Here is a 15,824-nt window from a genome sequence, read left to right as displayed (position 1 = left end):
CTGTCAGTGTAAAACTGATGTCAATTTCTGAAACCAAGAGTTCTTTGACTCTGGTGCCCCTGGCTGGCTCATTCTTAAGAGTATGCGACTCTTGGTCTCAGGGTCATGAGTTCGAGCCCCATGGTGGGCGTAGAGATTACTTAAATAAACTTTGAAAAAGACAAAAAGTTTTTTAACTTGAAGATCAGTTGCCCCTGGCATAGCTTCTCAGAGCAAAGGAAGGGAGTGTTTTGCCTTTTGCTCTACACCCTTAACCTGCCGCCCATTTTAGTGTGCGTGAGTGTAAAGGTGCCCTTCAGCGGCAGCACCCGGGAGAGCTCTGTGCTGAGACCCGCGAACCTAAGGCTTCAAAATTAGGAGTGCCAGCCACCTGGCCACCTATAAGTGCCCGCCCGCCCCTGTGATGATGGTTAGATTTTAACCTGCTCTCATCCCAGGAGTGCAGTATTTGCCACAAACAAAATAGAACCTAGATGCAATTTACCCAGATGGATTGTCACATTTCTATGTTTGCTATGGTTTTTCAGAGTTTTTGTAATTTGCTTGAATGATCTCGAGTTTCTCAGATTGTGCTGACCTCGGAACTACCTGTGTGTTTTCTCTTTACCGTTCTAGGTATCATTAATATTTGATTTCAAGCACCAGCCGTCAGTACCAGTTGGGCAGCTCTGGGTGGAAATGCTTCGATTCTATGCATTAGAATTTAATTTGGCTGATTTAGTGATAAGTATCCGTGTCAAAGAATCAGTGTCTCGTGAATCCAAGGATTGGCCCAAAAAGCGCATTGCCATTGAAGGTATCTCAGAATGTTTCTCTTAAATTTCCTTTCCTTTTAAGGTACCAGTCTAACCGCATGCTTTGTATTTCATTCTCCTTTCAGCTCCCACGTGTAACATAGGCCTGACCCCAACAGCGAAATAAACAGTTAGACTCTGGCATGTGTTACCGTGGTCATTCCAAGGGACCAGACTGTTCTTTCTGGGTTTTTTATTCACTGCAATAAAATGTCTTAGTTAAAAAATAGCTAAACAGTGGCTGGGCGAGTCCTCACTTTCTTTGTAAATTGCTTACCAACCTAAACGCAAAAAAAAATTTTTTCCCCCGGTGATGTGTGAATCCTCCTTTCCTCTCTGCTGTTCTCATTGCTGGATTTTTAGATTCAGCCCTTTCATGGGTTGTTGATGTTGTTTAGATGTTTAAGATGAGAAACTACTTTTCCTCATGAAAAATAATTCTTGGTTGGATTCCTCTTCATAGCGAGAGGCTAGTTATTTTTGGAATATCTACAATAGCATTTGGAACTTATTCCTGAAAACACTTTTTCTAGTGAAGGCTCATTTAACTAAAACCATTGTATGAAAGAGTCACTGATGTGCCCTGTAGACTACATTAAATGGACGAGCTCTTCTCAGCTTTGCAAAATCAGGAGGTTGAAAACCCTCTAGAAATCTTAGTTCTCCTCCTTCAGATAATTTAAAGAACCTCCTAAATGGAATTCTCGTATTTTTGCTTGATTTTTTTCAAGCTTTTATATTGCATAAGAGGGTTTTTGTTTTTTGTTTTTTGTTTTTTTTTTTTTTGCATTTTGCATTTTGCATAAATTCTGTGTGCAGTCATGGGGATCTCACATTTTTAAACCCTCCCCTGCAGTTTCTCTGGCTCAGCTCTTCTGGCCAATTGCCTAACCTGCTGGAGTTCTAGGGGAGGAGAAAAGATTGAGAGAAGTGGTGTCTCCTCCTGGTGCCTCCCTCTCGCCCCTGAATTCAGTCCAGCCAGTTCAGTGATGGGGCTTCCCAGGGCAGAAGAGTGGAGGTAAGCTCTACACACCACAGGGCCTGGCTGAGTGGGGAGGCAGAGCACTCAGCAGAGCCTGGCGGGAAGACCTCCCTTCCCCAGGGCGCGAGAGCCACACTGATGACACCTTTTTTACCTCCACAGTCACAAAACAGACTAGGGAAGGGGTACTGGTTCTCAGCAGAATGGGTTCTCTTCATAGAGCAGATGTTTAAGAAAACATTTCTTTTTGTTCTGAAACCACATCCCACCCCCAGTTTGGTAAAACGCATACAAGATCCACGCTAAATTCTAGTAGTGTGTGTTTGTTGTCTTGTCTACAGCAGGCTAATTTTTAAAATGTGAAATGGAAACGTATGAAGTGGTGGGTTTTTGTTTTTTTTTTCTTCTCGTTACAGATCCCTACTCTGTTAAAAGAAATGTGGCAAGGACTCTAAATAATCAGCCCGTGTTTGAATATATACTTCATTGTTTAAGGACAACATATAAGTATTTTGCTCTTCCACACAAAATTACAAAATCCAGCCTTCCAAAGCCTCCGAATACTGTCACACGTATTTCCGAACACTCTAAAGAAGTAGCAAACGTGGGGGCACGAGCAAAAGGTGATGAACTCAAAAGCTCAGCTTTGGCTCAAGAGCCAGGTGCTGCCAGTTCAGGTGCGAACACCTGCCAGGTACAGCCACTTACAGAGACTGCTGAAAGCTTTGGAGGCCCCCCAACAGAGGAAATGGGGCACGCGCATGTCAGCATCCACCTGGAAAACTCCAGCCGTGTCAGGACAGGGGCCGGTTGTGATGGTTGTGAGGATGTTAAAGCACACCGTCGAGCAGCGGGAAGTAAAGCTGGGAGCGAGGGCAAGCATCCTTTGCCTGCCGGTGATCAAGGGCCAAGCAGTAGCAGACGTGGAGAGCTTGTCCTCCGTGGCGGCACACAGAATAAGGAGACAGATAACACTTTGGATGTAGAAGACTTCCACAGTCCTACGGCCGACGAGTGTGATGGATTCGTCACTTCAGAGGACAAGGCTGATGTTGATGAAGAAGGCGTAGAAGGTCCTGATGAGCTGGAAGATGCTCTAGGCCACTTTGCTCCTTCAAGACAGGGTCACGTGTCAAGAATCATTCATTCCGATGAGGAGGAGGAGGAGGAGGAAGAGGAAGAGGAGGACGATGAAGAACCCAGGCTGTCCATTCCCCGGAGGGAAGATGAGGACGACTTGGCAAATGAAGATGAGTTAGAAAATCCGTACACAGGATCAGGGGACGAGGACGCCCTGTCTGAGGAGGACGATGAATTAGGCGGATCTGCTAAGTATAAAGACCTGAAAGAAGATGGAAAACATGTGGACGGGGCTCTACTAATGGAATTGAATAAAATCAGTCTTAAAGAAGAAAATGCATGTGAGGAAAGTTGCACTGCAGATCAGTCTGATTTCTTCTATGAATTTAGTAAACTCATCTTCACCAAAGGCAAGGTAATCCGTGCCACTCCTCGAACTAAGAGACGTTAAATGGTTTTTTAGTGCATGTAATTTTAAATTTTGTGGACTAGAACAGAGCTGTGCCCTGTCCTGGTGGTAGTCAGGAGTTCGTCTTCCACTCCGGTACAGCCGCTCCATGTCCTGCCCTCCTTAGACCCCTGGGAATTTGCATAGGCCGTAGGGAATGCTGTCGGGAGTGGAAATAACTGCCTTTTACTCCTGAGTATCCCAGAAGATGTCCCCATCTCAAGTAGTTTGCAGCGGTTGCACGTTATTTTTGTTCCTTTGGGAAGTCAGAGTAGGCTGTGGGGCTTTTGAGAAAATGATTCAGGACCCCTTTAGTTGGCAAATAGAGTTGTAAACGAAGTCTTGGTTTGCTTTGCCACCTTCCCATAGTCTCCTACAGTCGTGTGCAGTTTATGCAAACGAGAAGGTCATCTCAAGAAGGACTGTCCCGAAGACTTCAAAAGAATTCAGCTGGAACCTTTGCCGCCGCTGACACCCAAATTTTCAAATATCTTAGATCAAGTTTGCATCCAGTGTTACAGTAAGTTACTAACACTTCTTTTCATTTGTCAGAATGTCGCATTGGCATTTGCCCCAAGAGTCCTCTGACTCACTAACCTGTTAGCTCCATCACTGGGACCAAGTCTGTCCCATTTTCCCCCGTGTCCATGGAGCTCTGTGTGTAATGCCTATTCTGGCTGAGATGCATAGTAAATAATTGTTGCAGGAAAAATGGGGAGAGGGAGGACCTTTTAAGCCTTGCTATTGGAGTACTAGCATTCCCAACTGGTGTTCCTTGGACTGTTTTTCTAAGCAGTTATTAGTATTTCGTGACAGTTGGTGCCTGGGTGGTTCAGTGGGTTAGGCATCAGACTCTTGATCTGAGCTCATGTCATGATCTCAGGGTCGAGAGTTCAAGCCCCGCACTTAAAATAAAATAGTTCCACAGGTCAAGGAGGGAATGCGTCTACCCCCTCAGCGGAGGCTGGGGGTGTTGGGGTTGGGGCAAGAGATTTACAGGGCATATTAGCATCATAATGGCTTCTGAGAAATGTTCTAGTAAAAAACCTGTTTAACTCTTTATTGAAATATTCCCAAAATGTGGGCATAATATACTTTTTAATTAACACTAATTAATAGCTCCCTAACAGCCCTTTGAGGAACACCAGTGTGGGGAAGCATTGGTATACAGAGGGTTAAAGTTCCACAAAGGAAAAACATTTAAAGGAGAGGCAGGCGACTTGAGATGAGCCTGACGCCTCACAGTGCTCTGTCCTGAGGTGTCCCTGCCAGAAGACACTTGTTCTTAGCCAGTGAGTTAGTCTTTTGCAAACCTTTTTGGAGGTGATAAGCTATGAAAGGAAAACTAGGTTCCCCTCAGAAACATATGCACATGCTCATAAAGGTTTGTGTTCACACTTTGGGAGAGTTGCCTGAAGACCACCTTTATAGACCCCTGGGGTCTCTGAAATCTAGTAGCAGAACCGCCACTCAGATTTGTTTCTATTTCAGGAGCAGTTCCTGGGGGCAGAAGTTTTTCAAAGAAAGACAGACTCTATTGTATATTACTAATGCTGTCTACCAAGAAGATGCTCGAAATTTAGGGCTTTCTTTTTAACTTGCTAGATTTTGTTTTATAAAAAGTGTGATCTTCCCCTCCCCCCCGCAAAGAATGTGAACAATCTTTGTTTCTGAATGTTTTCTATTTTAAACAGAGGATTTTTCTCCAACTATTTTGGAAGATCAGGCTCGTGAACATATTCGGCAAAACCTAGAAAGTTTCATAAGACAGGAGTTTCCAGGTAAATAACTTTTTAACCTTTAAGAAAAGAAAGGTCTCTCCAAAATGAATAAATGTTAAAAAAAAATTAAAAAAAAAAATGGGGCGCCTGGGTAGCTCAGTCAGTTAAGCGTCCTACTTCCGCTCAGGTCATGATCTCGCAGTCTGTGAGTTCAAGCCCTGCGCCAGGCCCTGTGCTGACAGCTTGGAGCCCGGAGCCTGCTTCGGATTCTATGTCTCCTTCTCTCTCTGCCCCTCCCCCGCTCATGCTCTGTCTCTCTCACTCTCAAAAATGAATAAATGTTAAGAAAAATTTTTAAAGAAAAGAAAGGTGGTGTGACCTTCCTTCAGAACGAGCACGTGTGTTACAAGCACATTAACTTTGAGAACGAGAAAGTAGTTTTGCAGGGACGGTGGGGACAGGGCTGTGGTTACTTTGTGATGTACTTTGGATGCTCTTTGCTCTGCTGCTTTACCGACGGAGAGGACAGCAGCAGTGTGGGATTTCTGTTAGCAGACGCCACAAGTGAAATTTCATTTCGTGTTATGTTTGAAGTCAAAGTTTGCACCTCCAGACTTTGGAAAATATTCCAAGAAGTGAATATTTAGAGAGCAGTAAGCTTACATTACTAAATATACTGATGTGATCCACATTTTCCTTGAAATGTCCTTGCAATTTAAGAAAAAAGTGGCACTTGGTAGTCTTTCACACCATATACACATTGTATTTGTTTAAAGTAAATTTTGAGAGAAAGTAGTTTGTCATAAATACGACAATATAATGAGGATAGTTAACAGATGGGTATTTTTGATCCATGTGAGGGCCGTTTTGATCAGAACATTAAATGTACTCAGGTAATTAGTTATCACTTTTCGTCTATCCCCAACAGGAACTAAATTGAGCTTGTTTGGCTCCTCCAAAAATGGATTTGGGTTCAAACAGAGTGACCTTGACGTCTGCATGACAATTAACGGGCTTGAAACCGCGGAGGTACGGTGACCACGTAAAACTCAAATCTGCTGCGGCAGTGTGATTTGACCATCTTGACTGGCAGGACGTCTTGGTATTTTCCACATTTACCAGAGCATACCATACGGAGCATGCCATGTGGCACAGTCTCTCTGGTCAGATACTTAAGAAGCTTAGAGGTAAACCTGAGGAGCACCGAAGCTTGTCTTTTCCACCCACGGTACAAAGTGCCTTTGGAAGTGACCCGTGGGAACGTGACAAAGCCAAACCAGCCCCCGCAGGGTCCCCCTGGCGTAGCCCGGAGGCTGACTTTGCCACACACAGCCCGTATAAGACTTCTTGAAAAGTTTTGAGGAGGCAGGCAGTGTGGTTTTCTGAGATGGTTTTTAGCAGGCAGTCAAATGGGATTCGATGATAAGAGTGCTGAACTTACAGTTCAGAGACCTAGATTCAAGACAGACTTGGTTTCATGAGTTCCTAAACATGTGGCCTTTGGTTGATAAACCTATAAAATGAAAAGGATCATTTCTGTTCCTCTTGCCCCCAGAGATTGTTGTGCACATCAGCTTAGATCACGCCTGTCAGGAGTCCGCAGACTAGGGCCCACGGGCTAAACCCAGCCACGGGCATATTTTGTCAGTACAGGTTCATTAGAACACAGTCACACCCCTTCACTTGTGACGTGGTTACGGCTTCTGCTTTTACTCGATAACTACCGAGTCGAGTACTTGCAACAGAGTCGTATGATTTGCAAAGCAGAAAAGGTTTGCTGGCCCCTGACAAATATGAAATACTGCATAAAGGTGTAAAGTCTAAGAAGTGCTAAGTCCCTTTCTTTTTTTATTTTTAACAACAGTCCAAATGCTGTATATCCAAATGAGTGATGCTGCTGTCACTCAAGATCTTTTTTATGTCTTTCCTTATTTTCAAGTCTTTGTCTTTTGAGGATGTATCTGATTTGGGGAAAATAGCCAAAAGTTACCTACCCTGAGTTTGGTGAGTAAAGAGGATAAACAGGGTTGGGTCCGATATGTGGAATTACCTTATTGCACATCATCAATAATGAATTTTTACATGGCTTATAAAACTAGCTTTGCGGGCATTTCTGAAGTAAAATTCCAAATATGTTCTGGGATGTGTATAAACATCAAAAGGGCTTATGTTGTAAAATGTCGGCCCGCTGTTTTTAAGTATGATTTATTTGAAACACTGGTATTTGCTACATGACCTTGATTCGCCTCGTCCTGTGGAGAGAGCATCTAAGCTTCATTACTTTGCACAGCAGTTCTTGTAATTGAAAGATAATGAAAGTCCATCCAGAATGAATAAGAGGGGCCACAGAAGCTCCCTCTTACTTATTCTGGCACACAGGGTACTTCTGAGTAACATGGTTACAGGGAAGGGGAAATGGAGGTCCTCATGGTTCAGACTTTTCCAGGTGCTCTGATTTCAGCCTTTGTTGTACAATTAGTAAGTGAGGGCTGCGGGGACCTTTTGTATCCTCAGGATATTTCCTATGAATACTGACCAAGGCTTGCCTAAACGAGAAAAAAATCTATATAGATGGGTTGAACTTATTATTTCTAAAGGTAATGGAAACTATTTGTTACCACGTTAGGAACCTGTCTTCCGTTTTCGGTTCAGTATGTGCAATTTTTGTTGCAGGGGTTGGACTGTGTAAGAACTATTGAAGAATTGGCAAGAGTCCTCAAAAAACATTCAGGTACCTCTACAAACTTTTTCCAAAAATAGTTTTGTCTTTTAATTAGTGTTTTGCATCCTTAGAATTCATCAATGCCAGTGAAACCATAGAGTGGCACATCTGTAGCACATGTGCGGTATTGGTGTCTTTAAAAAATTTTGTCATTCAGCATGAAAGACTGAGGGAATCAGTGGTCATTGGTGTGCATAGCGTTGCCTGGCTCAGTTTTATTTCAAAACAAGCATATACCATACAGGCAAGAAATTTTGGAAATCTTTTTGCTTTATTGACCTTGTATTACCCAAAGTGTAGGGGTTGCTGACAGCAGCGTGAAGTACATGGAAAGCACTGGGGGCTTATGGATTGTATTTGTAGCTGTATTGCTGGACAACTGTATGCAACCCTGAACAAGTCATCTAACTTTACTTGATCCCTTGCCATCGATAAATTGAGAAAGCTATAAAATGTGTAGATGCTATGAATAGTGCACGGTGCTGACATGCCATTGACATGTTCTTTTGCGGTCAGGGACAGCTGTGGATGCTGTTAACAGTGAGAATCTTCTTTTAAAATGTGATGCAGCAAATTTCTGTGCTAGGAGCTGGGAGCTGGGAATGAAGGTGAACAAGATATGGTCCGTACCCTCACGACACTTAAAATCCATGATGTGTCCATCAAAAGCTTTCTTTTATCTCAGTCAAGAGTAGACTTAGGTTAACATCATGGGCAGCACACACGTAGACACACGAACGTACACCGTGAGTGCTATCTCCCCTTTTTGTTTTATATTTATTTCCAGGAGTTTAAATAAAAAGGGTACCATGTTACTTCCATAACAAGATAATCTTAACTTTGGTTTATTTCTTCTGAACGTTAACCTGGAGCATCAGTATTTTTTTTTTAATAACATGCATTGATGTAATTGTTTTTGTCATCGAAAATAAGTGTTCCCCTCACTTAGGAATTTTACCTCTAAAGATCATGAGCTTTTTAAATTTTTTTGAAGAGTGTGCAAAGAAACTAAATTGCTAAGTTGCCACAATTATTAATTGTTTGTACTGAGCTAGATTTTGACTTTTTATTTTGAAATAATTTGAAAATTAAAGCAGTAAAAATTGTATAAAGAACGCTGCATGTACTTCATTCAGATCTACCAGTTGTTAACATTTTACCACATTCGATACTCATTCTGTCTCTTCCTTGCTCACAATTTTTTTCTGTACCATTTGAGATTAAACTGCAGATACCATGTTCCTTTCACCTAAATACAGCAGTGTATATTTCCTAAGAATGAGCCATTGTTAAAAACAGGTCATTTTTAGGGGCACTCGGCTGGCTCAGGAGGTAGAGCACGCAACTCTTGATCTCAGGATTGTAAGTTTGAGCTTCACGTTTCGTTGTAGAGATTACTTAAAAGTAAAATCTTTTTTCTTTTTAAATGTAAAGATTTTTTTTTAATGTTTATTTATTTTATTTTGAAAGAGAGCGTGAGCTGGAGAAGGACAGGGAAAGGAGACAGAGAATCCCACGCAGACTCCTCACTGTCAGCGCAGAGCCCAGTGCGAGGCTCGAACTCACAAACCATGAGATCATGACCCGAGCTGAAATTAAGAGTCAGATACTAAACTGACTGAGCCACCCAGGTGCCCTGAAATCTAAGTCTCCCAAACTATCTTGTTGGGTGCCTACTATGTGCTCAGCACTGTATTGGGCACTTAGGGATGGTGGAGCAATAAAAATAAGTCTACAGAAGTCTTTTCCTTGGACAGCTTTCAGATCTTAAAAACAGGAAGGTAATCTCACAGACCATGTAACAGTGTAAGGTAGTATTCATTTTTCAGAATGAGTCAGAAGCTGCAGTAAGTGTTTGGTAAGCTCTAAGGGGAGAGAAGTTCTGGGCAAGGGTTGCATAGGGGAGATTCATGTAAGAGTTGGGTTTATTCTGATCTCAGGGGATGATGAATATGATTCAAAAAGGATAAAAGAGAAGTCATTCCTAATGGGACGTGCACCTGAACGTGAGCGTTGCTGTAGTATATTTTGGAGTGTCGACAGTGGGAAGATCAATACATTTAGAGAGGAGTTTCAAGTGGTTACTATTACTATATAAAGGAAAGCCCACAGATATTTGGAAACCAGTGAAGTTTCTTCAAGAGAAGAGCAACCCAATAAAAACTAAGCTTTTTAGGCAACTGGTAGAGTCTCCCAGGGCAGGTATAACCTAAGTGAATTCAGGTTAGAAGGACCGTAACTAAAACAAAAAGGATAGGAGAGATTCCCAAGGGGAAGTTTCTTAGATTTGGTACCTACAAGTAAGAACTAAGAGTTCAGGCTAATGTCTGGATACTTGGGAAATGGGGACATTTGCAGAGAACACCATGTGGAGGTGTTTAGTTTGCCATAAAGGTTTAATTTCTAAGAGTCCAGCAAGCAATTGGAAATAAAGAGTTGTCAGTCAGGACTGAAGAACAGAAGAAAACAGTTTTGTATTGAAATCCTTGAAGAAAGAAAGATGAAGAATAAGACAATTCTAAGGGATCATTTGAGAGAAGTTAAGGACTAGGCCTTAATTTCTGTGGGTAGAAATTAAGAAAGGACACTGAAAAAGGAGCCCTTGGACTGACAAGAACCAGGATGATGTGCTGTGGATAAATCCTAGAGGACAGGCTGGTAATGGGACAGGCTAGTGTCAAATTCTAGAATGGGAAGGAAATGCAGTAAAAGGCTATCTGATTTAGAGGCAGGGTAACAGAGTAGTTGGTGGGGGTTCTGGAATCAGATTCTCTGCTTTTAAACCTTGGCTCCCCACTTGTTGGCTGTGTGTGCCTGGAAAGACACTCAGCCTCACTGAAAGTGCTCCGTTCCTCATCTTCACAGTAGATCAGCAATAATGGGATTTAAGGTTAAGAAAGGTGTCGTACATTTAAGTATGGCGTCTAGCATACGCCAGGTGTTCAGCAGATTCGAACGTCAATGTAAGTTAGACCTCCTCTGTCTCCCACACAGATGTATTTTTCTGTAATTTCTTCTGTCATATACATACTTTTCCCCTGAGCTCTGGATCACTATGCATCTGCCCTCTAGATATTGCCATTTACCTTTTTGAGAAAAACCTCAAACTCCATCTCAGAATGAGCTCCTCTTTCTCTTTACTGCCTTCCTTCTGCTGCAACCCCCTCTTCCTTCTGAATCCACTTTCTTGGTCGTTGACATTGACATCCTTGGACCCACCAAAATGGGTCAAGTGATCATTTATTCGTCCTAGAATAGGTTCAGTAGAAATTTGGAGTTGGTCACACCCACACATGAATCTCGGCTCCGCAGCTCACTAGCTGCATATTCCTTTTTTTTTTTTTTTTAATTTAATGTTTATTTATTTATTTTGAGAGAGAGTGGCGAGTAGGGGAGGGGCAGAGAGCAAGGAAGAGCGAGAATCCGAAGCAGGCTGTATGCCATCAGCCTGACTCCATACTCGATCTCATGAACCCTGAGATCGTGACCTGAGCTGAAATCAAGAGTCGGATGCCTAGCCAACTGAGCCACCCAGGTGCCCCACTAGCTGCATATTCCTAAGCAAGTTACTTTCTCTGGGGCTCTGTCTTTCAATCTGTTGGGTGAAGGTGATTAGTCTTAGGAGGTAATGTTTGTGAAGGATCCTAGGAGTTCAGAAACCAGTAGCTCTTACTCTTAACAGCGATTCCTTCTCGCTTATCCCCCACCCCCCCACCGCCTCCACTTCCCCAGCCCATCCAGGTACACCTGCTCTCAAGCCTGTCTTGCTGCTTCTCTGCATCTCTGTGCCACCATGGTAGTTCAGGTCCAGATCATTTTTTTATAATGGTCACTCTGCCTCCATTCCGGGTACCTCCAGTCTGTCCATAGCCAGGGGCATTGTCCGAATAGATATGGCCAGTGATTCTTCCCAACTTATACAGTTCATTGGTATCTATTTGCCTCTAAGGATAATTCTTAGCAGGATATATATGTTCTCTGTTTGGGCCCTTCCTGGTTTCTACCCCATCTCCTATCACTCATTCCTTTCCGTCAAGTCGACTCAATAGCCTTCACGATCCCATGGAAGTTCTCGAACATCCTTTCTGCTTTAGGCATTTGCCCTGTCCTTATGTGCTTTTTTTTTTTTTTTTTCCTTGCCTCCTAAATCCCCTCAGCCGCCTCTGTTTTTAACCTGTTGCTCTCCTTTTTCAAAGCCTGGTTCAGGCAATTCACTCCTCTCCTGTTGAAGTTGATTCTGTTCTTTTACTGTCTTCTAGCTCCATGATACGTAACTTTTGTTTTGAGGATTCAGAGGATCACCCTGTAGGCTTTTCTCTGTATTAGATATAGTCACGTGGAGAGAATAGATAGGGCCCGAGTAGTCTAGACTCTGTAGTAGTTTCTTCTGTTCTGGTGTTTATCAGACTGACAGCCCTATACACGTGCACATGATCCGGTGAATTCCTGGAAGACAGCGGCTACCTTATTCATCCTTGTACTTCAGATATCAATGTGTTTAACAAATACAAACTTTGCCAGAAGAGTCTTCCCAGATGTTTAGTAACAGAATCGAGTAGTCCTAGTGACTGCAGTGAAACTAGCCAGAGTTCGGTTTACATCGTCTTATTTTGGGATATTAACATAAGAACCGCTTATGGCCCCAGCTGCTGTATTTAACAGTACTCTCTTATTCCTAACCTAGGTCTTAGAAACATCTTGCCTATTACAACAGCAAAGGTGCCAATTGTAAAGTTCTTCCATTTGAGAAGTGGTCTGGAGGTGGACATCAGCTTGTATAACACACTGGTAAGATTTTCCCCAGGACTTTTCTTCAGGGAGATGAAAGGGAACGAATGGCTCTTAATTTACAAAATAGCAAGTAAAATTAAGCCATTCCTTTGATCTTATTCGTTGTTTTCATTAGGAGTGTTTGCCTTTTGCCTGGCAAACTCTCTTAACAGAGAGTTAAGATAGTATTTATTTATTTTGAGGTCCGAGTGGCAGGTGCTTCTTGTTTGGCTTGAATTTTGTTTTAATTTTGGACTGTGTGTGTGTTTTTGGTCTCACACTTTGTTTCCTGCAGGGCTTTCCGGACCTTCTCTGGATACTACGGGCATTCAGTTTAAATAATGCCAGGGTGAAGTGGGGGATCCTTACATCTACATAGATGGAATTATTTTAATAGCCCTTATTTCTAGAAATGTTCAGACTAAGGACATATTAACATGGAAGTCATGAGCTCAGATGTCATGTATAATTCTTATTATTTAGTAAGTTAATGAAGCTCATCTTTGGGGGAAAATACTCGTGTCAGTCTAAATGTCTTCAATCTAAAGTGAATTACACTGTAAACCTTTTCAGAATATTCCAGTTTAAATTTTTTTCTTCTATTTGGTAACTTACAATTTCCCTTTTAACAGGCCCTTCATAACACAAGGCTCTTATCTGCTTATTCAGCCATCGATCCCAGAGTGAAATATTTATGCTATACCATGAAAGTGTTTACAAAGGTGAGTATGCTTCCTGTTGTGATTCATTAGAAATTTCGTTGCATCTTCAAACTTAGTTGAAAACATGTCTATATTTTTTAAAGAATGATAGCCATGTTAAATGCTTCTTTTAACTAGTTTGGGAACCCTGCTGTGGCAAGCTAAAATTTTGTTGTCTTAAGTTTTACATACGATAATCTAATCTTGCTAGTGGCTGATGGTTGGGGGTTTTTGTTTTTGATGTCCCTTTGGTTGGTCTTTGGCATTTGAAAATGTAGCTTTTTTGTTAATGCCCAATAGAAGCATTTTCCTTTTGTGATGGTAGAATAGCTGCAAATTTAGCAGGAAACATTGGTGATCTGTTCCTCATTTTCCTTCCCTCTAGATGTGTGATATTGGTGATGCTTCTAGAGGCAGCTTATCGTCATACGCATACACGCTTATGGTGCTATATTTTCTCCAGCAGAGGAATCCACCAGTCATTCCTGTCCTTCAAGAGGTATTAGTAAAAGAAATTGTGTTTCTCATCTGTAAACGTGGGTGATCTTTGAGCCCTCTTCCTTCTCTAATATTCTGTGATTCTGTAGTTAAATTTTTAACTATTTTCCTACAAGTTTTTGTATCAATGCATTAAATTTGTAATCCATACTAATAGTTTAAAAATTAATTTCAGATATACAAAGGTGAAAAGAAACCTGAAATATTTGTTGATGGCTGGAATATTTATTTTTTTGATCAAATAGATGAACTGGTACGTATTTTAAGAGTAAAGATTTTTTTACATCCTTGACTAAAAGTTAGCTGTACTATGCTGTGCTGTAATGGTCAACAACTATGTTTTCACTTGTTATATTTATTTATGTTATGATAGTAAAAAAACTAGCATATATAGATGTTTTCTTGGAAGTTGAAAACATTTTCATTTTAATAAAAATGAAAACATTTTAATTAAGTCAGGTGAGTTTCCAGGGACTATATGTAGGATTTCTTTAATGCCTGTTAATTCCAAATGGCTATGTAGCTTTATTCCAAATGAACAAATATTTGCTAAGTGGTTTTCTGCAAACAGTTTGGAAAGACTTTCTTTGAGTTCAAAGATCTAATAACCCAGGCATCATCAAGGCTCTTAAAATCTATTTCCAGATTCTTCCGCAAACATGCACTCTGGGGTTTGACATTTAAAACCCTGAGCTTTCCCTATCTCCAGGTCACAGGGTAGAGATTAATAAAGTCATGTAAATGGTATTTTAAGATGTGAAAGAAAAGTTACAGAATTATATTTTTATGTATTTAGATTCCAGTTTAATAAGTCCAAACTTACTCCCTAAGATACAAATGAAGATAGATATTAACACTTTACTATAGAGCATGATATCTCTGTTCCCTTCTATTTCTAGCCCACCTATTGGCCAGAATATGGGAAAAATACAGAATCTGTTGGGCAGCTATGGTTGGGACTTCTTCGATTCTACACAGAAGAATTTGATTTTAAAGAACATGTTATTAGCATCAGGAGAAAAAGTCTGCTTACAACTTTTAAGAAACAGTGGACCTCAAAATACATTGTAATTGAAGGTACAAATAAAATGAAGCTTAAAATCGAATAGAATATGGAGTTTGAACTAGAAGGGCATCGTTCTCCATCCCTGCAGAGAACGGCAGGGAGCCACCAGCTGGGATGTGCAGCACTGCCATTCTGTTACTGTCCACATCAGCACACTTGTCTGTTTCCAGGATGAAGAGTTATTTTTAAGGGTGCCTGGTGGCTCAGTCAGTTAGGCATCCAACTTCAGCTCAGGTCATGATCTCACGGCTTGTGAGTTCGAGCCCCTCATTGGGCTCTGTGCTGACAGCTCAGAGCCTGGAGCCTGCTTCGGATTCTGTGTCCCTCTCTCACTCTGCCCCTCCCCTGCGTGTTCAGTCAGTCTCTCTCTCTCTCTTTCTCTCTCTCTCTCTCTTCTCTCTCTCTCTCTCTCTCTCTCTCTCTCTCTCCCCCTCCCTCCTTCCCTGTCCCCCACCCCAGAATAAATAAGCACTAGGAAAAAAATTTAAAAAAAAAAAAAAAAGACATTTTTAAATGACTGGTGGGTGTCCTCCTGTGGGCTTCTCCCCGCTTCAGAACTCTTTTGACCATGACACATCTTTGACTTTTGTTGAACACTTACTGGAGAATAAGTTTGCAATAGAGATAAGGCAGCTTTAAAAGAGTGGGACTTTTGAGGTGCCTGGGTAGCTCAGTTGATTAAGTATCTGACTCCTGATGTCAGCTCGGGTCATGATCTCACGGTTCGTGAGTTTGAGCCCTGCATCAGGCTCTGCGCTGACAGCGCAGAGCCTGCTTGGGATTCTCTCTCTCTCCCTCTCTCTGTTCCTACCCCGCTGTACATTCACACGCTCTCTCGCTCTCTCTCTCTTTTTCTCTCTCTCAAAATAAATAATAAACTTAAAAAAAAAAAAGAGAGAGAGTGGGACTTTTAACACCTTCTGAATTGAGGGTTTGAAAAGTGGGCACTAATTGAATTTTCAAGATCCTTATTTGCTATTTATTGATGAAGGGGTTTACCTACAAGTAATTATATGTAAACTTTGGCATTTCTTTTGCCCAT

General features: G+C 41.6%; 1 protein-coding gene across 8 annotated transcripts in view; it reads left to right on the top strand.

Moving 5' to 3' along the window:
- Window positions 1-15,824, top strand: part of TUT7 (terminal uridylyl transferase 7) — a 60,829-nt gene that overhangs the window by 24,136 nt on the left and 20,869 nt on the right. For 7 of the 8 annotated variants that reach the window (XM_042913906.1, XM_042913907.1, XM_042913900.1 and 4 more), the window contains exons 12-22: window positions 616-796; window positions 2,193-3,271; window positions 3,674-3,824; window positions 4,999-5,085; window positions 5,954-6,054; window positions 7,699-7,756; window positions 12,432-12,535; window positions 13,150-13,239; window positions 13,604-13,717; window positions 13,892-13,969; window positions 14,616-14,793. In XM_042913906.1, the coding sequence (XP_042769840.1) occupies window positions 616-796; window positions 2,193-3,271; window positions 3,674-3,824; window positions 4,999-5,085; window positions 5,954-6,054; window positions 7,699-7,756; window positions 12,432-12,535; window positions 13,150-13,239; window positions 13,604-13,717; window positions 13,892-13,969; window positions 14,616-14,793 (2,221 nt within the window). The remainder of the gene's footprint in view (window positions 1-615; window positions 797-2,192; window positions 3,272-3,673; window positions 3,825-4,998; window positions 5,086-5,953; window positions 6,055-7,698; window positions 7,757-12,431; window positions 12,536-13,149; window positions 13,240-13,603; window positions 13,718-13,891; window positions 13,970-14,615; window positions 14,794-15,824) is intronic. The other variant, XM_042913905.1, reaches the window with a different exon arrangement.

This window comes from Panthera leo, chromosome D4, assembly GCF_018350215.1.
Source record: "Panthera leo isolate Ple1 chromosome D4, P.leo_Ple1_pat1.1, whole genome shotgun sequence".
Classification (NCBI taxonomy): Eukaryota; Metazoa; Chordata; class Mammalia; order Carnivora; family Felidae; genus Panthera; species Panthera leo.
The sequence above is the reverse complement of the archived record's forward strand: the minus strand, read 5'-3'. Positions and strand labels throughout refer to the sequence as shown.